Consider the following 25,190-nt stretch of genomic DNA (forward strand, 5'->3'; position numbering starts at 1 on the left):
TAAACATGTTGAAACTAAAGATATCCATTTTATTTAGAGAGAAATGCAGTAAATTTGAATTTTATGCCTTCAAAACATCTGAAAAAGTTGAGCCAAGAGGGACAAAGGGCTCTAAAAGTAAGTGGGACAAATAAAAACATGGAGGAGCATTTATTAACTAATTAATTAATAATGAGGTTAATTAACAGCAGGTCAGTCAGAGGAGCATTTAGAGGCTGAAGAATGGGCAGATAGCAGAATGATTTCAGAAATATGTAGAAAATTAGGAAGACTTTGAATCAACAGAATCTGTAGGCAGCTCTGAGGTCAAAGGTCAAGGCTGGATGTTGGTGAACCCAGGTTCTGGTTCTGGACATCACATCATGGGCTCATTCCATTTTATTCAGCAGAATTATCTCGTTTTGTTACGATAAAAAAAACAGAAGACACTTTAATGAAAAAAAAACAACCTTTAATTAATCTCTATACAATAAACTTTTTCACAACATCCCCAACATGATATCAGTACAGGTCTACATATTGCTTTCATTTGAACAACATTCTTTCTTCAGTGTACATTTTATTCTTATTCACTGCAAAAACTGAGAACCTTCCTGTTTAAATCAGATAAAACAGACGGCGTTCGGACCGCGACAGCTTCCTGTTTCCTGTTACGCCTAACCTTCATTACTTCAGTAAAATTATAAATCAGTTAATAACTTACACCTGAAGGGAATTAAAAATGTCAAACAGAAGTCTGGAGTGTGCCACTGGAATTAAAAACTATTTTTAATTTTTATTGGTTTCTATTACATTTATTTAAAAAGAATGAAATCAAACTTTTCCAACCAAGAATCCGATTTTATAACCGTGTCCTGATTTCCTGCCGTGAAGCCTTCTGACACCATAAATGAAACTTTACTGAGTCCTGAGTGAATATAAAAAGCCTTGTCTAACAAATGCAATGCTTTAAAAAAGACTTATTTGAACAAATAAATCAGAAAATGAACAGAATGAATTTAAACTGTAAAAGTGTTAAAACAAACTAGTGCAGCTTCAGAGTTCACGACTGCAGAAACCTTAAAAAATAAAATAAAATAAAAGGATTTGCATCATATTCAGATTGCTGTTGAGCTCTAATTACTTTATAAATAAATACACAAACTTTAAGATGACAATAAAGAATGAGAAAATATAAAAACAAATCAAAACTGACGGGTTTGGGTTGGAGGTGGACAACAAAATAATGTGCGCGGCCAAGAGTACAGATTTGTGAGCAGAAATTTCTTCGACAGTCACAGCCCAGTGAGATCCCACCTTTAACTGGTTTAACAGCTTATCTGACTTATTTAAATACATTTTATCAACTAAATAACCGTCTCCAGGCTCCAGCTGATGGTTCTGTAGATGTGTCTGACATTAGTTTTATTTATCTGCTCTGTCAGATTGTTGGTAATTACCAAAATAAGACAGCAGTAGACATTTATAAAGGCACTTTCTTTGAGACTAAACTAAACTAAAGCAGCTGCTTGTTGCAATAAAATAATCTTCCAGTGGCACGCTCCAGGCTCCACCTAAACCAGCGTAAAAATGTTTGGATTTCTGTCCTAATTTTGGTCAGATTGCTCCAGAGCGTTCCGATATCAGACACAGATAAACCAGGGCAGCAGTGTGTGTGTGTGTGTGTGTGTGTGTGTGTGACACAAAACACCTGGTCCCAAAAATTACCTTAGCTCAGATTAGAGAATACACCCTAAAACACACTTCTATGAGAGAAAAAAAGACATAAACATGACAAAATTTACAAATAAATTAGGACTTCTCTGAACTTGTGATCTCCATGAAACATTCCACGTGCTGATGGTAGCGCTCCAAGTCTCTGCTTTGGGTTTTTAGAGCAGCAGCAGATTTGGGACAGGAGGGATCGGACTGCTCGACCCCCTCCCGGAGCTTTGGTAAACATTTCTCTCCAGAGATCTGGATGCAGTCGGAGAATCTCTTCACAAACGCTGCACTCATCCGTAAACACGATTCACTAAAAACAGAACCTAATTATTTGATCCAGATTCCAAGGAAGCATATTGCTTCCACTTCCACCACTTCCAAACGGTTTTCCAGCAGTGCAGACACATCTTATTCTGCAAACTACATTCAGATAATATTGATTTAATCTGTAAAAGCGCCCCACCACAACCCCCCCCTTTACCCTACAGTGCAGCTAAAACTAACCTAAAGTTAACCTTTATTAAAGGAATAGTTCCAACATTCTTGCGGGTGATATCAGAAGATTAATGCCACTCTCATGTCAGCATGAATGGTTCCCCGTAAAGCTCACACATTAAAACTCTTCATTAATTATTAATATAAACGTGACCCGCGCTGCAAAACGAGTCACAGGGAGGGAGCTTTCAAACTCATCTCAGAAGCTTGTTTGTTAAAATTTGGTGATTTCTCACCTGGCAACAAGCTGCCGGTTTGAAAGCTGGATTCTTATTGGTCTAGAATGACGTCTTTGGGGTTTCCAGCCCTGGATTTGAAAAGTGGAAGCTTCATAATGATGACAAATATTATCCGAAAAGATTTCCCTGCGATACGACAGCTGGAAAAAGGATTATTTCTGAAAACGAACCTGTTAGAAAACTTTGATTTAAATGAGATTACAAGCTGTTTTAGTTTACAGGATCACCTGATGGTGTCTTTATGGGCTTATTTTTATGCAAATCTCAATTTTGGGAAAAAAAAAAAAGCTTAATTTGCACAGCAGCCTGGGTCATTCTGATTCATTTTAAAGGAAAGGATCTGAAGCAGCAGGTCATTACGACGAGATAATAAAATCAAAGAGCCAGCGTATTGTCTGATTCATTCAGTTTGAGGTTAACGGTGCCCTACAGTCCACCTGTCAAACAAAATGTTTGATTCGTTAGAAACGCAGCACCCCCAGTTTTCAAACTCAGTGTTGTGTGCATGTGATGTGAGCTGTACTCACTGTAACCACATTCATTTGTTTTTATTATCGAAGCCTCCTAAACTCAGGCAGGAGGAAGAAGGAGAAGGATACTCCATCGCTGCGTGAACAAACAACCAAACAAGCGCTGCTGCTCCTGCTCCTCCTCAGAAATGGTAAAATGTGTCTGTTTCAGCTGTGTGAGCTCTCCGGGTCCTGGGAGGAAGATTTCAGGACTTCCTGTCTCAGGTAAGCTACGCTGATCAGCTCCGAACCCAGACATGAGAGTCGTGTTGATCTTCTTCTCTAAACTTATCATCTTATAACCTTTTCAGTTATTTCAGCAAGGCTTACACCCTCTAAATAACTTTGGGTCAAGTCTACATCTGTTAAAATATGGTTTGTTCATGCTAAAAGCTACAAATAATATATAGTTTTTAATTTATCTCTTGTTGCATATAATTTCTCACAGCTTAAGTCTATTTTTCCCCACAGCAAGTCTTCATAAGTAGATATTTATATATATATATATATATTAGGTTTTTGTTCAGCTAAATATTGCAGTACATTTATGCACATTACTTCAAGTTTCAAGTGTGCTGATGATGCTCTACGTTAGCATGCCTAAAGTCAATCTGTACGGACCGATATTGTGCAAGTCAGAGAGTCAGAATAAACCTAATGTGTGGAAGTAGGTTGTTTTTAGCAGGAGTCTGAGGCAGGACATGCTACATGTGGTGATATGCTGTGGAGTCAGTACCGTTACGTCTATAAAACTATCTGTACAGGAAGTTTACCAACCGTGCCACGTCGTGACTTCACCCATGAAGCAGCAGGCAGCAGTTCGTCTGTTGGCCCGCTTTATGCTGGTGGGAGCTCCTCAGTTTGTTTTCTTTCTTTCGGAGAGTAAACGTCAGTGCAAAGTCAGCAGTTCACCATCCAGAGCCGTGTGCTTTAAAGTCGCTGCAGTTCAGTGAGTTTTAAGGATGGGGACTTCCTGCCGAAGCATGACGGAGCAGTTTTTTTGTTTTTCTTTGTTGCTTGTTTGTTCGAGAGACACTTCAGGTTCAAAGCTGTGATTTAGAGCTGGAAGCCAACGACGACGATGATGATGAACGCTCTGACCTGAATTACACAACGTGCAATCTAATGTGCATATGTGTGTGTGCGGTGGTGCTTATCCGAGCTATCAGAAGCATCTCACACACTCCTCCGGCGGGGCGTCACTCGGCCTGGGTGGCGGCGGGGGGCAGCATGCCGCTCTCCCTCAGGTGGGAGTGCAGGGTGTGGAAGATGCTGAGCTGCTGCTCCGGCTGAAGCATCAGCAGCTGCTGCAGCACCTTGCTGGGGTTCGGCCCTCTGCAGGAGAACAGTTACACATGTGAACGTGATGATGAGGAATGCATATCACCCGCCGCGTTGCCGTAAACCTTGTTCAACCTTTAAAATCTTATTTTCCTGCAAATATCAATAAGAAGGCAGTTCCTTGAGTGAACTTTTTAATGTTGGTCATAAGATCTTTAGTTTTCAGCTTCTAGTTTTCTGTTGAGTTGAGCAACTAAAGAGAGGAATGTTGGTTTAATAAAAAGTGCACAGACTGACAGGACTGAGTGTGTATCTGCAGCTGAACTTTATTTTATCAGTAATTATTCTCTTCTTTTGACTGAAACATGCATGAAGTTTACTTCTTGATTTCAGATTACGGCTCCACAATCCTTGACTTGTTTCTCATGAACTTTTTCCCTCCCAGCTCCTCCCTCGCTTCCTCCTCCTTACCTGACAAAGCTGCCGATGTAGACGTGCGTGAAGGTGGCCATCAGGTACTGACAGTCGAAGCGGTCCATGATGCCTCCGTGTCCCGGGATGGTGCTGGCAAAGTCCTGACGAGGAGGAGAAACCAGGTTCAGATAATATATGTGATCATAAAAAACAAGATCACTCCTTTCAACTGAAACCAAATTACTTAAAGAATATTATTTACTATAAACTGTAAACGCCCCTAGATGGAGCTGTTCTACAAAGACAAACACCGAGACTCGATCTGTTGTTTAAGAAAGGACTTCCTGGAGCAGAGAAGAGGAGAAGGGTTGCAGGACTAACAGCAGAGCTAAGAGTTATTTAAAAATAAAGCCTCTGCTCTTCGTCACATTCTGTTTCACAGCACCGTATAAACCACAGAACTGTAGTCCTTTTAGAAAGCAATTACAACAGTAAAATTGTCTGAGAAAAGAGAAAATCAGACGCTTTACTTTGATTTTGAACGCTCGCTTGAAGCCGCTGGCAAAGAAGCCCCCAAACGGGCCGATGAGCGAGGCGAAGGACGACAGGAACACGCTGTGGATGGTGAAGGGGTACAGGTTCACAGTTTTCTGAAAAACAAACAGGAAGTCCACCTCATGAGGTCGTTGTCGTGTTTACGGCTTAAAGACTTTACTTACAATAATACAGAAACGTTCTTGATGCAAACGGTTTTAGGATAAAGCATCAAGACGAGACAAATCGTACCCATTTGAGAGTGTTTTGCAGCCCAGCAGGAAGCGTGTACTCCTGCATCACAAACAGGTCCGAGGGTTCACACTCCACCGTAAACCTGTTGGTGTCGCTGTTAAACTCCACCGGACACACGAAGTACTGGAACTGAGACATGAAGTGGGCCAGCTGAGGGAGGAAACAAGGGAAAATGTTTGATACCAGGCTTTAAAAAAGGTTTTAACTCCGACAACCTCACAGATACGGAGCTAAAGTCTGCTGTGGCAGCAGCTGAGACAGATCCCAAATACAGAATCTCAGAGCTAATAGAGAAGGAGAATGATAGAGGTGCGCAAAATCTTCCTTTAAATGAAGGTTTTCTTTTAATGAAACTTTCAGGTAAGAATCACTGGATGTTCCTCTAAAACTGATTAACTTCTGGAGTCAGTCCTGTTCGTAACAGCTGCAGAAAAAAGGCTGTAACACAGTCGATTTGACAGATACGGAGCTAAAATTGATCCAGTTGTAGCTGAAAGTCGTTCACAACAACATTGTATGAGATTTCACTACATAACAGCATCTGAATCTGAAACCGGCGTGAAAGGCAGCGGAAAATAACATCAGATATATGATCTGTTTGATTTAAAAGTTTTGCACAGTTCTGTACTGTCATCGAGTAAAGGAACTGATTGTAAAAGATAAAAAGATAGCTGAGACAGAAACTGAACACCAGGTGAGTGTTGATGTATGAAAACTGTGCAGACGGTTATTCTGCCGACATTAAAAGCAGCTCCTTCCTTTCTAAAACAACCGCTGCAGACAAACACTCAGATATTCTGCTTCTGGATTTATTTGCTCCAAACGGAACGGAATCAAACCGTTAATCCTGATTACTCACAAGGAAGCCAAAGACCACAGTGAAGAAGTAGCCCCCGATGAAGCCCTCCCACGTCTTCTTGGGTGAAAGCTGCGGCGGCAGACAGAAGACGAGAAGACGTCAATTTACAAAACAACATAACACAAACTGCTTGGGATTTCAAATAAATCCCTTTCCTCCACAACAATCCTTCATCTGAAGACGGGAGGTGCAAGAAATTTTTAAACTTTCACTAGAAATATTGCTTAAAAAAAGCAGTAGATATGTAAAATCTTTAGATGTTGTTTTAAGACTAACTACATTTCTCAACAGCTGTATTTACCTTGAAACAACATCACAAATTTAAATTCTTAAAGTAATTAAAGAGGGTTGATTTACCTTGATAAGTGGAGTTCTCCCAAAGAAGAATCCAAACAGATAAGCCCCGATGTCGTTGGAGATCACAATGGAGATGGGAACAATAAACCTAGAAAGCAGGATATTTGAGCCGTGATGAGTAATGTGCTGTAAATAAGAACAAGACTAATTCCAAAAAGGTTGGGACGTTGTGTAAAATGTAACTGAAAACAGAATAAAATGATCTGCAAATGTCATAAACCCGTGGAACACAGCGAACACATCAAATGTTCAACTAAAAAACAACTATTTTCAGGAAAAAATAAGGTGAGGTTGAACTTTACGGCAGCAACTCGTCTCTTTACAGATGTTCCAGATGTTTCCCTCATCAGCCTGTATCATCAGCCTGTAAACATCTGGACCTGAGGTTGTCCCATTCTGTCTGTTCAACAGTCCTGGATGGGAGCAGATCCTTTCCAGAGGCACTAATGCACCCCCATACCATCAGAGAGGCAGGCTGGACCTCAGAACAGTTCTCCTCTTTGGTCCAGAGGAGACACATCTGTTCACATCTGGCTTCAAGACAAACTGCTGCCATAAAATTCAAAATGACCTTATAAAAAAAAGATAAGTTTACTATGTTCCATTGAGAATAAAATATGGTTTTATGAGATTTGCAAATTATTGCATTCTGTTTTTAATTTATATTTTATCCAGCTGTGTAAAAACCAAAAGGTAATTAGTAGAAACTCCCTTCCTCTTTGGAATAGCTTGTTAAGGTATAGCATAGTTGCTTCAGGGCTCTTTTTTTCTGCATTAACAATAAAAAGCTCCGCAGAGAGCAACATAACAGTGAGTGATGCCACAGTCAGACACAACAAGGCAGATTCCTGCAGTCTGTCTGGGTCCTGCTTACCAGATCATTCCTTCAAACAGGTTCTGAATGACAAGGTGGGACTGAGTTACCACAATCAACAGGGTCACATGGGTCCAAGCAAACTGGAATGGCAAACACAAACACAAACACCACAGTTTCACTGCACTGGAATGTAGCTGTGCTTGTTCAGAAATACTGAGGTGGATGGAGCTGACGGAGCCATGCTGCAGAGCGACACCATCACATGTATGAGAGCAGCAGGCAGGAGGTGCACGATGGAGGACTCTCCAAGAGTACTGGACTGAGTGTAGCATTCATACAGGAGGTCTGGGAAGTCGCATGCACATTAAAGACAAACATGAAACTGGAGTGTTGCAGCCTGAGACGAGCTGACAGAGAGAGAGCTGTGGGTTTCTAACAAAATATTACCGTACAGGAACCAGAGCTCAAACTTTAGGGAAAGTAATCCTGCAGCTCAGTGTGAATGTTCAGAGCTGTTGGTAAAACAGTTCTGAGCGACTGGATGGCAGTAAGACAGGGTCACATCCAGCTGTCAGTGCACACCTTCGGAGGTCTGGACCTCTTTTATCCTCGTATGTTTGGTAGATTAAACACAAACCGTCCTGAGGCCGGCTGTAGGACCTCTTACTGAACTGCAGCAAAGTGGTTCAGGGAAATGATAAAAAAAAAAGAACGGTCTGCTCAGCTGCCGGCTGATTCAAATGGCTATACTTGGGAATATTCTGAATATTCTTTTGTGTTTGTTTCTTTTCTGGCATCAAGTTTTAATGAACTTTAAATTGAGTCAGACTTATCAGAATCCTTAAAAAAAGGCTTTATTGATCAAAGTGGAGTACAGGACGTTGCACGAGCGAGTTTCTCTTGTTCTGTGGTCACTGTAAACTTTAACGAGCTGCATCGATCAGAGGCCATCAGTTTAAGGAGCGTTCTGTTGTAAATAAACTCAGAGCTGATGGTTAAATCACCGTGAAGCTGACTGAGCTCTGAGCTCACTAATCCTTGGAAATGTGCGTTTATTTCTCTTATTTTCTGTCAGAAAAATGAGCTCATCAAGACACAGCTTTTCATAAATGCGACTCAAACTCTGTTAACGTCACAATATCTTCTGAAACACGATGAGAGCAGGAAGCAGTGAAAGAGTGATGAACAGTAGGATTAATGTAGTTCATGTAGCAGGGGAGGTGTTACTTTGCTGATACACACCATGTAAAACTGCAGGCGGTAATGTTTCTTCACTAAACTCAGCACAAACATGCAGAAACCTGTGAAAGAGTAAACAACATGCTGTCAGTTCCTGTTTAAATCAAAGATTAAACACTGAATGAACTGTAACGAGTTCTGCTCGACTCATGCAAACCACTGATGAGTCATTTTAACCCTCACCCAGTCTGATTATAACAGATATCAAATATGTTTACACGAAGGAGAAAATGTCCTCCGAAGGAGCCAAAACAGCCGATTGTGTCTCTTTGTTTCTATTTTCAAGGACAAACTGGAAATACTGACAGAAGTACAATGCAAATGTCTGAATACTTGCAAAAACTGGATATTTTAGTCCTTAACTCGCAACAAATTAAAGATACTTAGTGCAAAGAGTCAAAAATCAAACATAACAAAAAAATCATAAAATGAGAAACAGTCCACACAGTAGTTTTCTTCATATCGATGGTATATCGTAAAGAAAATTAGCAAAAATTCCACGTTTGTTTACTGAAACAGCCACATTTGTTTGCCTACCTGGTTTGGATTCAGCCGAGTGATTTGTTTACATTAAATGTGGACCCGCATTTCAGAATTATATATCAGGATATCTGATAAACTACCAGAGTAAATGCTTTTAAATTGCACCGTTTGCTATCATTCAGGAAAACCTCCCTATGTTGGAGTTCATACCTTTAACAAACCTTTTAACGGTGACTTTAAACTGTTAAATGTGGAAAACCACAAAGATTCTGTTGTGTCTGCAGCTAGTTGAATCAGAGGCATCAGGAGGATGTGAGCAGCGTTTCTGGGTGAAACCTGACTCGCTTCGTTAACGCGAGGGGACGAGCAGGTGCGTCCCCGCCCACACACAGAAGACACGCTGTCCTCGAGGACGGCCTCACCTGCCAAATACGAGGCGAAAGAAATGAAGCGGTGATAGCGAGCCAGGAACTGCAGAGGTTCCTCCCTCTGCACCAAGGCCCCAAAGTAATCTGCCACCGTTTCACCATAGAAGAAGTAGTTGACACAAATCAGGAAGTACCTGAGGCAAAAAAAGACGGGATTATTTACTCTGCACACTTTCTCTCTGGATAGGTTGTGGCTGGTGGTGAAAACGGTGAAGTTAGGTGTGGGTCAATAAGTTTCTTTACAGTATATTGACCTGCTGTTTGAGCTGTGTGTGTGTGTGTGTGTGTGTGTGTGTGTGTGTGTGTGTGAGAGCGGTGGCCTTGGCGAAAGCTTTCGTTTACTTCCAGCATGGCAGTGATCTTTGCCCCGAGCTGCACTGAGCCCTGCAGCCACAGGCTGTGGGTGTGTATGCAAAGTGTGCACAGAAGTCAGAGCGAGGCTCCGAGGCTCCGAGGGGGGGTCACAGACAGAAAAGCAACATTCAGATACAACAAACTGGAAACAGAACAGAGTTGAGGATGCAAGAAATAAAAAAGGTGAGCCGAGCTGAGTCATTTAAAGTCGTCAGAAAGTTTCAGATGAATCCACAAACGTGTGATTCATGCAATAATTAAAGGTTTGTTGTTAAATGCAGGATTCAAACATCTTTTATTCTGAAAATCTAGACATTTCCAGACATTTTGAAGACATTTTCGACATCTAAATATCTCTAAATTTACAGTGTGTGTTCAGTGGAATTAGTTTAATTCTGTATGTTTATAGAAAATAAAAAGTTGGATTTTGTTCAAACTTTCAGGAAGTAATCACTGGCTGTACCTCTGCAACTGTCAGTCCAATTCAATTTGGCCGCCACAGCTAATCAACAGTGGCCAGAACAAAAACAGCTAAAACTCACACAGTTTTACAGATATTGAGGTAAACGTTGATGTGGTAGTAGCTGAGAGTCATTCTTCATCCAAGAGTCACTGAATGTTTCAGATTGTTGTCATTTCAGTTTGTTGTTTAGTTATTTCAGATGTTAATAATCCTGATGATGCCTAAATAAACCAGGAGTGGACATTATTGTTGTTTGTTTGAGACGTTTTTAGAAGAAAAACAATCTAGAAACCCAAACGTTTTCTTTTTTCCTCCATAAATACCTCAACTTGGAAAATACTCAAACTGAACTCCAGACTTTTCATGGCTGCTCCGTTTGTTTCTGATTTGGCCGAGTGTCAATAAAAAAAAGAGTGCGTCTGCAATAAGAAACCAGTCCTGGCACGGTTTCTCTTCCTGGATACCAGAAGTACATAAAGATATGTCAGAATAATTACTGATGAATCATCCAGACAGCATCATAGAAAGATTAGGCTCAAAGCCAGAACTGACAGAAAACCTGAGATCATGTATGAGCAGAATATATCTTCATTTTCTGTCCAAGATGTAAAATATTTGACTTTCCTCACCAGCTGAGAGTCCTGAACCAAGGCAGGTCGTAGGAATGATAAACTCTGTAGCCAATGGTGATGATTTCATGGAAACACTTGATTTGCACACACATGACCTGCATCAGATGATGGAGAAAACTGGGTCAGGGGTCAATTTTCCACACCCACAGACATATTCTTAGCTTTTTAGGAGTTGTCTAACATGTCCTGTTAGGAGTCTGGATGGCTGTCACTCACCACAAAGATGAGAGTGATCGGTCCCATGTAGATGATGAGGAAAAAGCCTGAAATCATGGCTATGGACAGAACTCCTCGGATCCAGTAATTCTTCCACCTGCGGAGAGTGAAAACAGCAACACAAGGCTGTCTTTACAGCAATAAAACAGAGGAGCTTGTCTGCTTATTAATCAGCTGCGTTTGGTGCCACCTGTGAGTATTTACATCTATACAAGAAGTTTTTATTTATTTTTTCAGAGAAAACATCTGCAGAACCCAGGCTGCTAAAGAAAAAGCCACAGTAATAATAATAATAATAATAATAGCTAATAATCCAAGCACTTGGCAGCAACTCAGTAATTTCAGCATCAGAACAGGGATGTAAGTGGCTCAATTTCAGAAACTGCTGATCTACTCGGATTTTCCTCCACGACCATCTCCAGAGTTTACAGAGAATGACCCGAAAAAGAGAAAATATCCGGTGATCAGCAGCCGTGTGGACAAAAAAAGCCTCGTTGATGTCAGAGGAGAATGGGCAGACTGGTTCAGGATGACAGGAAGGCAACAGCTGCTCAAATAAGCACTCCTTCCAACCGAGCTCTGCAGAAACCATCTCTGATCACAGCAACCTCGAAGCAGCAGAACATCACACCTGGTTCCACTTCCTGTCAGGTAAGAACAGGAAACTGAGGCTGCAGTTCACCCAGGCTCACCAACGCTGGACAATAAGAGATCCCATTCCACTTTATACATAAATCTACAGAAGTAAAACTAAGAAACAATTAAAACAAATGGATAAATAAAAAAAGCACAATAAGATAAGACAGGGAGCCTGCCTAACGAGCTGCCTAATGATTCCAGAGTTCTGGACCTGCAGCAGAACGAGCTAACACCATCTCTAAACGCATCCGGTCTGCTGACCTCCTTCAGAGAGATAAGAGGGGCCAGAACTGGTAAAAGGCTTCAAAACAAACCAAATCATTTTAAATGAGTGGACTGAAAGCCAGTGAAGGAGAGCCAGAACTGTGGAAATGAGCTCTTCTGTCTGCATCGCTGCAGCTTTCTGAACCAGATGCAACAGAAGCCAAAAATTTAAAAAAAAACATAAAGAGAAGCGCATTGCAGTAATCAAGTTGAGATATTACAGAAGCTTGTATGACTGTCTCAAGATTTCTTTTAGACAGGATGGGGTTCATTTTAGCCGAAAGAAGCAGGCTTTCACTGCTGTATTTACATGACTGCTCAGTTTAAGGGAAGGATCCAATTTCCCTCTCAGATCTGTGATTGGAATAACGCCTCCTGGTCTGATGAGTCTGGATTCACTGGACTCTCAGTCCGATCGAGCAGCTTGGGGATGTGATGGAACGGGAGATTCCATCGTGTCGATAAGGACCAAAGTCCCAGGAAGAATGAAACAAAACCGCACTAGCAAGGCAGACCTAAGAAAGGGGCCTGTAAGTGTATGTTTGCATTGATTAGATTACAACAATGAGCTCTTTAGACAATGAATTTCAGAAGTTACTGTCACAAAAAAGCAATTTATAGACAAAAAAGCCTGAAAACAAAACACATGCCTGCATGTTTTAAAGCAAAGCAGAGGCCTTATTTTAGCATCACTGATCAGGAGACATTTTGACAGTTGACCAACCAGTACGGCATGCCATGACATGCAGTACTGGTTTGTCCCTCCCACGGGCGTGTTTCACGACTATTATTAACCCTCCTGTGGCCTTCGGGTCAAATAGACCCGAAGTGACAAGGGCTTCTCCTCCTCTCTGCAGTTAGAGGGCTTCAGGAGGCTAAAAAAGGCTCCTCTGCATTAAAATTCAGGCCTGAAGACGCTTCATCGTGTCCTCTGGAGTCTTTAACGCAACACATCCTGCAGTGTCTGTAGCTCTGAGGCTCAGTCCAACTGAGAGCAAAACAAAAGAGAGGAAACCACTAAAGGCTGCACGGACCACCGAGCCTGCTGTCTGCTGTATGAATGGAGCAGAAAAACAGCTGCGTCATGAAAAACTATCCTGCAGCTTCCACCGCTGCCTTCTTCCTTTCTCACCACATGTGATAATAACAGCTGCAGTAGTTGCAATCTAATCTAATCCTCTCATCTGTTCTCTCTTTGCAGCATACAGTCTGTAACAGGGAGCCAGCAGAGGGAAGGTGAGTGTCTGCCTCCTGCAGACCTGCCGGTCACACCCTCCTCTTCTTCACAGCTTTATGTAAAACAGCCTCTGGTTGAGCTGAAGTCACCGGAGACTCATCAGAAAGTCAAACAAATCTTTCTACTCGGTTTATTTCATCTCAAGTGACATATTATTGCAAAGACCTAAGGATAATTAAGTTTTAAACAAATAAGGTTGTGTATAAACTTTATTATTAGCATCTGCACCATCATGCAAGCTCAGCGCCGGTCGTGTGTGAAGTTATTTAGTAATCCTGGTGTAACGAGGCTCAGATGTCCCAAAACTCAACTGACTGGCCTCTCTCCTGATTTCTGATCAGTCTGACATCAAAAGACCTCCTGCCTCAGGTGTGTGTGTGTGTGTGTGTGTGTGTGTGTGTGTGTGTGTGTGTGTGTGTGTGTGTCCAACTCTACATTAAAAGCCTGACCTGACGTTCCACCTTAAAATGAAAGCAGAAAACACAAAAAGATGACATATATCCAGTACATTCAGACGCTCTGGCTGTGCTGTGGCTCTGACAGGACATTAGAGTGAAACTCCTTCGCTGATTAAACAGCCATGGCGGGACGGGACGGGTCAGCAGAACCCACCTCCTCTTCGGCTCAGGAGATCTGACAGTATAAGTGTGATAGAGGAGCAGAAGCAGGAAGCGTACCTGGGCGGCAGCCCCTGCAGAGCTTTGCTCAGACATTCTGGAGTGTTGTCTGTGTCAGCTGTGGACAGAGGAACATCTGGAGTGTCTGTTTTGGAGTCAAAGTCCCATTCTCCCTCTGCGTCGCCTGGCAGGCCCAGCCTGTCGTCCCCGTCAGCTTCCTGCCGGAAAACAAGAACAGAGCCTCAGAGTCCACACCTGTCACACGTTTAAACCACAGAAAATAAATCATGTCAGCAGCTTCGTTTCATTCTTCTGAGAGCTTCAGAGGTGTAAACACGGAGAGCGTGGAAGTGGAGCAGTTTGAACAGAGCAGATGGTTTAATAGGTCAGAGTTTAACCTCTCACCTGCAGAACAGGTATGGGAGTATTTTAAACTTGGCTGGGATTCAGGTTGGACGCTTTTTAGGTTTTATCACGAGCCCTTTCCAAGCCGGAAACATCTGACACAGGTTACAACCACTTTACAAACATTTCAGAAGATCCTTCCAGGACAAACCTCTGCAAAATATGTTCTATACTAAACTGTCAAAGAAAAGAATCAAGATGTTCATAAAAAACAAAGTTTTATCTGAATCTCATGAAGCTGGAGCTTCACCCGATAGAAGCTCAAACTGAGTTGTTAAAGCTAAACTAACTAAAAGGAGCAAATGCTGGTTAAATTAAGCAAAACTAGCTAAAACCTAAAAGTAGCAAAAGGCTGGCTAGAAGCTGAAAGTAGCAGAAGCAAGTTTGCTGAATCAGCTTTCAAAAAACGTAAAGTTTCTGAATTAATTGAAGAGATCTCAGTGCATTTATTTGAGGATTTTGTTTTTGTAAAACAAATTATATATTTTGAAAATTATAAAAAAGTTACAACAACCAAAAGTCCCAGCACCCATGAGCTGAAGGTTTTGATATTAAAACGACTGAAACAGCAGAAAGTCTGCAGGAGAGCAAGAAGAAAACTGCTACTGCTGCTACAGCTGCTGCAGCTGCTGCTGCTGCTGCTGCTGCTACTGCTGCTGCTGCTGTAGCTACTGCTGCTACAGCTGCTGCAGCTGCTGCTACTGCTGCTGCTGCTACTGTTGCTACAGCTGCTGCAGCTGCTGCTGCTGCTGCTACAGCTGCTGCTGCTACAGCTGTTGCTACTACAGCTGCTACTGCTGCTGCTGCTGCTGCTACTGCTGCTGCTGCTACTGCTGCTACAGCTGCTGCTGCTACAGCTGCTGCTACTGCTGCTGCTGCTGCTACAGCTGCTGCTGCTACTGCTGCTGCTGCTACTGCTGCTGCTACAGCTGCTACAGCTGCTGCTGCTGCTATAGCTGCTGCTGCTGCTGCTACAGCTGGTGCTGCTATAGCTGCTGCTGCTGCTGCTACAGCTGCTGCTGCTACTGCTGCTGCTGCTGCTGCTGCTACAGCTACTGCTGCATACCGTGGAAATGTAAACGCAGCAGGCTACACACTGAAATTAGACCGAAGCAGGTGAGAAGTTCAAAGCGCCTCAGCTGCAGCAAAGTGATCTTTCTTCACCGTTTTCAGTCTGTAAACAATGTTCGGGTGTTTCTGCAGGGCGTGTGACGGAGCAAAGCATTCCTTTAACCTCCAGAAAACAAGTCATGTGATGCTCTGACTCATCCTGGAGTCGTGTCCTAATCAGACAGGAGGAGGTTATTTCTCCCTCAGATCCTCCGAGGATCAACAGAAGAGGAGCTGAAACGCCGAGCGGTAAGACTGATTCTTTCCCAACATTCTCCACGGCTCTGGGTGAGTCACAGTCCCTCCCTTCGTGTCTCGATCACAGGAGGAAACATTTACCAAAGAAATCCATGAAAACGTAACAAAGAAAGCGCAGAGTTCTTAAAGCTTAAATCAGCAACACACGAGCTAAAAGTGGCATCAGAAGATAAAAACAGACCCAGTTTGTTTCAGCAGATCAGCAAACTGGGTCTGACATAACAAAACAACACCGTGATACAGTTAAAGGTCAACAAGCAGACATTTTGGGGCACAAGCATCATCATCATCATCATCCTGGTATGTCTGTCTGAGTGTAACTTTAAAAGTTGTCCCAGTAACAGGCAGGACAACTGATTCCTGGACAAGCTACCAAAGAAAGCCCACTCCTGATGGAAACCAGGAAGTAACTTCAGGACGCCGCCAATCCTCGTGTTTGGATTTGGATCTTCATGGGACGGCTGAGGGACACGTGGACGCTCTTTGAAGGCGGTGAGGATGAACGAGCCGGGACATTAAACTGAGCAACAGGAAGCAGCGTTTAGATGCACATGAGCTGCAGAGAAGCTGTTTTTAGTCTCAGACCTGCAGGACAGCATGTTTTATGATAAACACAAACAAGTTTCATCATCCTGGAAGCAGATCGACACCGGAGACGTCCTCAGCGCAGCTCAGACCGACGTGTGGAACCACAAACATCTTCATATTTACAGTTCCACCTCAAACACTTTAAAGCTGATGATGTTTAATAAAGAACCAGGTGGCTGCTGGGACTTGGATGTTTGTTTCAATTTAGACTTTAAAAGAAATCCTTCAGCAGCTTCGTTCTCTTTGACCTCTTCAGCTCTCTGGCTCCGTTTTTACCTTCTGCTCCTTTTTGCTTTTCACTGACGTTACACTAATTTTAATTTTTAAGCTACCTTTTGGTTTCCTTTAGCTTTTAGCTGGCATTTTGTTACTTTAACCTGTTGGCTAGCAGTTTGCTAGTTTTAGCTTTTAGCTACCTTTCTGCTAAATTCAGGTAGCATTTTGCTACATATTGCAGTTTTTTATCACTTTTTAGCTCACACTTTGCTTGGCAACAACTACTTGTTGCCTAGCAACTTGCTAGTTTTAGCTTTTAGCTAGTGTTTTGCTACTTTCATTTAGCATTTTACTGCCTTTACCAGATATTTTTGCTTTTAGCTGCCTTTCTGCTACATTTCAGCAGCATTTTGCTACATATTGTTGTTTTCTCAGCACTTTTAGTTTTCAGCTAGCATTTTGCTACTATTAGCTTTTAGCCAGTGTTTTGCTCCTTTCAGCTTTCAGCTCATCTTCAGCCAGTTCCATCAGTCCTTTGGCGTTCGAGGCTGCAGCTAATTTCCCTCCAGCTCAGCTACATTTGCATTTTAAAGATGTTTTTGTTTAAACTCACGTATTTTCACTGCAGGTAAAACGATGTTTTAAAGAAGCTTTATCAGTGTTTTATCGATGAGCTAAAGCGATCAGAATGAGGCGTTTAAAGCAGGTTTGTTCGTCTCAGCACTGAATCTCGTTTTTCTTTGGAATAATGGGAATCTGGGCTGATAATAATCAGGAAAAAAAAGACCCAGAATTCACTTTGTGGTTTGTTTACTGTTTGACCTTCTGCTTCAACTAAAGCTGCTTGATTTTCCTGAAGGAGCAAAATAAACGTATAATAATAAAGACCTAATAAACTAATAATTTATGTTTTTAACTACCTGTACTCCAAACACCAGCAGCTACACAACATAATAACAGGATTGTCTGCAGTAAATTCTCTGAGGTAAATAAAAGTTTATTACTGGTTATTTAATCAAAGTTGGCTAATTAATATCATGCTAATCACTGAAAAGGTTTCTGAACATTCACTGGAAGTAATAACTAAAATTATGCCAATTTTTGTTTTGATTTTTTCACATTATTCAGCTAAAGCTCCGGACTTTATATTTATCCCAGTTTGTTTATTTTAAAACGCTGTAACTTTCCTAATTTCTCACCCAAATACATGATCTTAGTGTCATTTAAAAGTTCTTTTAAAGCTCTTTTAACATAAACCTGTTTAAAACGTTTTATTGGCAGTCATAAAGTCAGATTCAGGCAGACCTAAGCCTTTAATTGATTACATTAAGAGGCCCTCAGGTCCCTGAACGCAACATTCAACTTCGAGGCAGACCCATTCAGGACCAGCAGATGAATAATGTTGTGAAATCCTAATCTATGGTAGGGACGTGAACGTCACACCAAAAACACGAGTTGTTTTTAACAGGATTAACCAGGACAGCTAACCAGCCCGGCTAACCTGCCAGTCCGACCTGCCCGACTTGTTTTCAGGGCGACACCGGGAGGGAGCCGTTTCTTGCCCCTACCTTGTCGCTGATATTGTCGGTGCCGTCGGGGTCTCCTCCGCCGCCGCCTCGCTTCCTCAGCTCCGTCATGGTTAGCTCGTTCCTCCGCCGAAGTGTCACATAAGCCGCCTGAGACTCCGGGAGGGCAGGCGGGAGAAAGGGGAGGGGGGTGAGGGCGGTCGAATCCGCGACTTTTATCAAACAAACTCCGGGGCTTTTAACTCCAGTCGGACCCAGACGCTGTCCATGAAGAAGGTCCGCCTCCCTGAAAGTCACCCGGCGCTGACACCGACTCCCGACATGCGACACCGGCTCCTCAGGACGCCCCGACCTGCCAGCCAGGGTTTGTTTATCGCCGCAGTCCGCTCTCCTCCTACTGCCGCAAAGGTTCCATAACCGCTTCCGGTCAGAGCTTTCAAAGTAAAGGCATACTTCAGAAGTTGGTTTTTCCAAAACCGGAAGCTTGTTGTTACGACTTTGAATTCACCAAACACTTTTAAAACATCTCCTGCAGCATTTAATGCTCAAATGTTTAGCTTATTGCATTTTAAACTTTGTTATTTATTCGGAAACTATTTAAAGCAGAGCATATTAGCTCATATACATACACCGAAACATTTATGCTAATGCTCCTGCTAGCATGATGCTACAAACAAACAAAATAAAAGCTTTGGTATCAGAAACTGCTAAAATAAAAAAAATATATAATACAATTCTTATTGTACATTTAAAAATACATAAAATAAGTAATTAATTAAAACAAAAAATACATATTAATTGGGAGAGTTAAAAAATATTTACCAACACTTTGTACAAGAAATAAATAAGCAAATACAAACTACTATTTTTCATACATTCATACTGCATTTCATACATAGGCGGGAATTTATTTGGATCTGATACAGAAAAAAAATTCATTATTATTTAAATCTATTTTAAAATTGCAGTTTTAAAGGGCACTCAGCTTTTAAAACCAATTGTTACGCTTTTAAAATTAAGTGGTGAGAATCAACAAATTTGAAAGGTTCTTTTTTGTTGTTTTTTAAATACAAGTTACAAATATTCCAGTAGATGTTTACATCGGCCCATGAGTTTATCTAAAAAAAATGTACATTATTATAAAAAAAAATAATATGTTTTATATATAATAATACAAAACATTGTGCTAAAATGTAAGTTATTTTACTTTGGAAGTCCTGACAGGAAGTATTAACATGTTGTAGTTGACGTAAACATGACACCAGAACAGCGTTGTGCCGTTCTCCTATATGACCACTAGAGGGCGACACAACCCTTTACGTTTGGTTCAATGTTATTTCTACGAATTATACATAAATGGTAGGAAATAGTTTTCCTGTTAAAAATGAATTCAAGAATCCTTGTTGTTTTGGTATTGAAAGTATTAACACAAGACGTTATCTTTCGGTTAAATTAAATTTAAGCAAAGACACATGCATGACCAAGATGAGTGTTAAAGACATAAGAAGAATCTTCCTATACTTCCTGCTTCGCCTTAATCTCACAACTTCCAATGTTTAGCAAACCACTAATGAATCCCAGTCGAACTTATTATTATTTATACTATTATTAACAACTACTCAGCTGCTACCACATGAAATTGTAATTCAATATATGTGAAATGGATTGAGTTGTGGACATCTTTGTGTTGGCTAATGTCGATTAGCTGTAGCAGCCATCTTGAATTGACTCCTAAAATTAATCAGTTATAGATGTTCATCCAATGATTATTTTCTTAAAATTTCATTAAAACTTGTCCAGTGGTTCATAAAATATCTTGCTAACAGACACACTCAAAAATTAAATGAATAAAATATAACCTGCCTTTAAAGTTGAACAATTTTATTTTTGATTTTTTTCCCCACAGATAGAAACTTTGAAGTTTGATCAGTTTTCTGTAATATTTTTAAAAGCAAACCCATTTCTTCTCCCCAAATAAGAAACCAAAGCCTTTGGTGGTAAACAGCCATTATTTATTGAAATGAAATTAAAAAGAATAAGTACCAGATCTATTGCATTATTGTTATTTTTTTTGTTGTTTCTGTAACAGGAGCTTTACTCTACATTTTTTTAACTTTATTTTTCTCTTGCAGGATGTAGTGAACACAAATATACAAGGAACATTCAGCTATCACAGATTGCACACCAGATACTGTAGTAATGCAGCCTAACGCAAGAATCCAGGAGTTTCCTCTCGTTTGTCTCCTAACGAGTCCGTGAAGAGTACAAAAGTCCACCTGGAGTCCAGAACGTGATCTGCGGCTCTGTACAGAAACCTCATCAGCCGGTCGCTCATCGAACAAGAAAAAAGCAGAAAAAAACATCCTAACATGTACAATACACTGACACAGAAAGTCAGCTGTGTTAATAAACATGCAACAAGTAACAAAACTTGCTGAAATTGCGATAATCATTAAAAAAAACAAATCTAAAACCAGTTATAATTGCATAAATACTTTGTACAGTTCATTTATCTGCAGTGAAATGCACCTTTCTGCTGAAATGACAACATAAACCTGCATTTAATAAAAATAACTCATGATTCCTCGTTTTAATTTTTTTTTCTTTTTTTTGTACAAGGTGCAAAGAAACTCTTGATTGATAAAAGTCGACTCGTCAGCAGTTACAGTACGGAAAAATCCAGAGAGATGAAATGAAAAAAACAACTGGAGTGCATATTATCATCCCGACAGCTGCAGTGGTGGATAAGAAAAGACTTTAAAGTTGTTTCTGGGTAAGAAAAATAAAAATAAGAATAATAAAGCAGCACCTGAATGCACAGCTGGTGGCCAAAAAACAGGAGACGGACGAAGAGTTCACAAAAAGAAGCAAATTATTAAAGGAACTCGCTGCAAATCATGAAATCAGACATAAAAAAAGGTTGTTTCAAAGAGTTTACTCCTGCAGTTTTACAGACTGAAATGCGGGTACGCGCTCAATGTAAACGTTGGGCTGAATGCATCAAAAACCACATGGGAGCTTGAGTCATGTGACTGATGTAGGGAAACAAACATGGCCGATAAGTTTGGTGGTTATGTTGAATTTAAGGACACATTAAGCATCGTTGAGAGGATTTTGTTTCTGTTTGGATTTTATGACTTTGAAACGAGCACCTTTAAACCTCCAGCAGCTGAAGGGTCTAAATTTAAGCTTGAAATAAATCTTTTACTCAGATCTGTTCATCCCAGACTAAAACTTGTTTTTAATAAAATCATTTTAAAGAAATCTTAAAGCAGCTGATCTCCTGGGTTTATTGACCAACAACGACATAAAGCATCTGAACATTTTTATTAATAAGTTATCTCTGCTGTTTTTAATCTTTGTGACAATTATTATAAAAAATATGCCTCAAGCAATCACCGTAAATCTGTAGATTATTTAAGGACCCCAAGTTTGTGTTTTATGACCCACACTGGGGCCCCGACCCCTCATTTGGGAACCACTGATTTAAAGGATGCAGTTATCTCACATGTTTAACATCTAATCAGATTATCTGTAATATTTTGTATTTGTCTGGAGATTACTTTAATCCAAACCCAGATTTTGAGCAGATTTAGTTCATTTTTACATCTGAAATAAATAAATTCAAATATTAACAGAAGCTCTTTAGGATGTAAACAAACTGAGCAACAAGACATCAATAATAAAATATAAAATTGACTGAATTTAAAAATCCATCTTAATCTTCAACCAGCTGAACAGAAACGTTTCAGTTTGACGGTTTTGTTATTATTTTTATTTAGACTTTTAAAGGCACTCACTGCAGAACCACAAAGACAAAATTTTATAAAGAAACTAAATCATTTTGTCCTCATATTGATGGTAAATGTGTCCTAAATTAAAAACTTGTAAGAAAAGAAAATCTGTGATCGTTTGTTTAGCAGAAGGTAAACAGGAAGAGCCGCCTGGGATGGCTACATATTTTTGTTTACATCGAGCGCGTACCCGCGTTATAGAACCGCATATCAACAAATCTGGAAAACCACCCGAGTAAATTATTTCAAACTGCAGCATCATCAGGATGATTTTTTTATTTTTATGTTTTGAGTTCACTTTTTGCAACAAGTTCCTTTAAATAGTTTCTCTGATCGGCAGCTAATAGAAGAACTGAGGTGTGTGTGGAGTGTGTGTGGAGTGTTTGAGGTGTGTGTGTGTGTGTAAGGAGTGTTTGAGGAGTGTGTAGAGTGTGTGAGTGTGAGGAGTGTGTGGAGTCGAGCGGAGAAGATCGCAGCAGATAAATAAAGTCGTCTCTTTTCGAGCTGCTTCGACGCGACGACAAACGAAGGAGCGTTTTATTTTAAAACGAGCAGCTAAGTTTAAAAATGTTTAAAACATGTAAAATGATGAGTCTACAGAGAGCAGCAGCAACAAATATCTGCAGGTGGGCTTCCTATGAAGGACAGAGCAGATGATACAAGTTAAAAATATTATCAAAACATTTTGGCAAAAAAAAAAAGAGAAATGATCGACTTCTCTCTGATGGAGACATCAGGAAATAAAAATACATTTCTGTAAACAACAAAGTGAGCTGGAAATGATTTATAAGAAAAGAAAGGTGATTTTTGCATAACTTGAGCCACAAACATGAATTTTTGACATTCAGATCCCTCGCTCCGTGACGCAGGTTTTGTTTTTGTTTTCTCTTTTAAAGCCAACAGTGGTTAGTCACAACGCTAAATTACAGGGAAGTGGTTTCTTTCTTTTTACTGACCTTAAGTTTTGTTCTGTTTGCAGAGTTAAAAAGGCCGTGAGACGTATTTACACTATGAACAAGTCTGCTTTGATCGTTTCCTTGTGAGGAGGAGGAGGAGGAGGAGGAGCGGGGATGATTAGAGTCTGTTTCGGATCAGGTATCCTGTTCTCTTCACTGTGGTTTATGTACATCTAAGTGGTAACGGGACGTTTGGGGAGTTAAAGGATGTGGGCGGGGTTTGGGGTCGTGTGGGAGGAGTTTGGGGGGAAAGCCTCCTCGGGTCTCCGGTCGGTGGTGAACTCTCGCAGAGCTCAGTTTCTGCAGCCGTCGTCGACGCTTCGCTCGTGCTGCAGGTTGTAGTAACAGTTCTGACAAACCCGGACTGGAGACGAGATCTTCAGCCTTTTGATTTCTGACTGGAAGCGACTGCACCTGCGACACCAGAGGAGCCGGGGGGGGGGCGTTTAGGGACGATCGGGAGGGGAACAGTGAAACCAGATAGAGCGGAAAACGTGCCGATGTTACCTCTGACAGAAGAGCTGCCCGCAGTTCCTGCAGTGGTGGCGTCGCTCCGTCAGGGAGAAGCGGACGGCGCAGCCCGAGCAGCTGTCCACGCCCTCGTCCTTCACCCAGTGGTCCGCAGCCGAGCGGCCCGGCTGGTCACTCACCGACCAGCTGAAGACTCGGCCGCGCCAGTCGCCCACCAGGATCTTACTGTGGTCTCTGCAGGTGCACACACACACACAGAGACGGGTTCAGTTAGAAACAGAAGCTGAATTTTGTACATCTGATCATATTTCTTTGCTGGTTTTAGAATTTACTGAATATATTTTATACAAACCCTTCAGCTGTCACTCAAATTAATCTTATCTTGACTATTATTGGTTAAATAAACGTGCAGAATAGAAAAGAATGACATTTTCTTTACCTTATCGGTAATAAAACCCTTAAATAAGATGGAACCATAAAGTTATAGGAGTTGAAATAATTGGAAGAATGTACTGGAATGAGCTGATAACTTAAAGATAAATCTGCTCCTGGGTCAGTCTGAGACGGCTCTCGTACTTGGAGATGGCGAGCGAGGTGATCTCAGCTGGGTGGGCGTTGTCCTTGCGATCAAACGCCGTGTGCATGGTGAGTTTACTCCGGAAGACCAGCTGCCGCTCCCATCTGTATCCTGTAAGCACGCAGCCGTCAGATCGGCTCCAAACGGCCGAGAAGCTGAGCGGGAAAGAAACGGCGGGACACACACCTGCTTTGAGCTGATTATAGGTCCGCTGCTCGGCGGTGGGGGGGTGGAGGGGCTGATGGGCGGAGCTCAGGCCCGGATGAGCTGGATGAGAGGGGACGCCTTTAGTTTGGCCCTCGGAGTAGTTGACGAAGACGAAGCCGTCCTTCTCGTCGATGCTGAGGGTGTCCGACCAGCGGTGAGAGTCGTCTGAGCCGCTGTCCATCGACCAGGAGGCTCCGGCTCGGGAGGACGGCCCTGACGGACGTTTGTTACCGGAGGGTGAGGAAACGGGCAGATATGGACACGGGAATTAAAGAAGAAGGCCCGGTACCTCTGGGTCTGTGCACGGCGCTGCCCGGCTGGCTGCCTTCGCCGGTCGAAGGGTTGCGTGGTGTTCGGGGCTCCTGACTCAGACTGGGCTCGTCTCCGTCCGACTCGCTGCTGTCGTCGTCGCCGCCGTTGTTACTGTCGCCACCTTCTGAGAGACCGAGAGAACACGAGGAAACAAGAAAAAACTGACATGTTCTGTGAAAATAACACTGAGATGTTAAAACTAGAAGAATGCCAGATAAATGTAACAAAGGGTTAACTAAAAACTAACTATCAGAAAGAGACAAACAGCTTTAATACAGAACAATGTTTCTGAAGACATCTCTTTATGTTTCTATGGGAAAATATTTGTAAATAAAGTTAAACATTTTGAAAATAATAAAAGTTATAAAAACAAAAAGACAAAGTAGCATCTTCTGAATGAGCTGACTCAGCATTTACACAACGACTCATTTCTTTATTTATTTGTAAACAAAACATTTCTGTGAATTCTTTGTGAAAACGGATAGAAACAGAAACAGATAGAAGTAGAAACAGAAACAGATAGAAACAGAAACAGATAGAAACAGAAGCAGATAGAAACAGAAGCAGATAGAAGTAGAAGCAGATAGAAGTAGAAACAGATAGAAACAGAAGCAGATAGAAACAGAAGCAGATAGAAGTAGAAACAGAAGCAGATAGAAACAGAAGCAGATAGAAACAGAAGCAGATAGAAACAGAAGCAGATAGAAGTAGAAGCAGATAGAAGTAGAAACAGA

General features: G+C 41.4%; 2 protein-coding genes across 9 annotated transcripts in view; both read right to left on the bottom strand.

Annotated features, from left to right (window-relative positions):
* Positions 1 to 429: 429 nt before the first annotated feature.
* Positions 430 to 18,545, bottom strand: cds1 (CDP-diacylglycerol synthase (phosphatidate cytidylyltransferase) 1). Its single transcript, XM_017430840.3, has 13 exons — positions 18,182 to 18,545; positions 14,097 to 14,254; positions 11,280 to 11,376; positions 11,061 to 11,158; positions 9,609 to 9,748; positions 8,707 to 8,765; positions 7,522 to 7,604; positions 6,648 to 6,735; positions 6,291 to 6,359; positions 5,429 to 5,581; positions 5,173 to 5,292; positions 4,700 to 4,803; positions 430 to 4,282 (listed from the first exon to the last, which is right to left on the bottom strand). Exons 1-13 carry the CDS (start codon positions 18,248 to 18,250, stop codon positions 4,147 to 4,149), a joined length of 1,374 nt encoding a protein of 457 aa, XP_017286329.1. The 5' UTR covers positions 18,251 to 18,545; the 3' UTR covers positions 430 to 4,146.
* Positions 18,546 to 20,129: 1,584 nt separating this feature from the next.
* The window catches only part of wdfy3 (WD repeat and FYVE domain containing 3), an 85,094-nt gene continuing 80,033 nt past the window's right edge, over positions 20,130 to 25,190 (bottom strand). For 6 of the 8 annotated variants that reach the window (XM_025009252.2, XM_025009254.2, XM_025009249.2 and 3 more), the window contains 5 exons: positions 24,434 to 24,580; positions 24,124 to 24,357; positions 23,937 to 24,048; positions 23,397 to 23,594; positions 20,130 to 23,303 (listed from right to left, as the gene is read on the bottom strand). In XM_025009252.2, the coding sequence (XP_024865020.1) occupies positions 23,183 to 23,303; positions 23,397 to 23,594; positions 23,937 to 24,048; positions 24,124 to 24,357; positions 24,434 to 24,580 (812 nt within the window). In that variant the 3' untranslated portion in view covers positions 20,130 to 23,182. The remainder of the gene's footprint in view (positions 23,304 to 23,396; positions 23,595 to 23,936; positions 24,049 to 24,123; positions 24,358 to 24,433; positions 24,581 to 25,190) is intronic. The other 2 variants (XM_025009255.2, XM_025009250.2) reach the window with 1 other exon arrangement.

The sequence above is a fragment of the Kryptolebias marmoratus genome, linkage group LG1, assembly GCF_001649575.2.
Source record: "Kryptolebias marmoratus isolate JLee-2015 linkage group LG1, ASM164957v2, whole genome shotgun sequence".
Lineage (NCBI taxonomy): Eukaryota > Metazoa > Chordata > Actinopteri > Cyprinodontiformes > Rivulidae > Kryptolebias > Kryptolebias marmoratus.

Bases quoted from the DNA above. Each gene is read 5' to 3' on its own strand.
- cds1 (XM_017430840.3), bottom strand. From the start codon at position 18,250: ATGACGGAGCTGAGGAAGCGAGGCGGCGGCGGAGGAGACCCCGACGGC. The intron at 14,255-18,181 runs GTAGGGGCAAGA...GTTTTCCGGCAG, and splicing joins CCGACAATATCAGCGACAAG to GAAGCTGACGGGGACGACAG. The intron at 6,736-7,521 runs GTAAGCAGGACC...CCTGCTTTCTAG, and splicing joins CTGTTTGAAGGAATGATCTG to GTTTATTGTTCCCATCTCCA.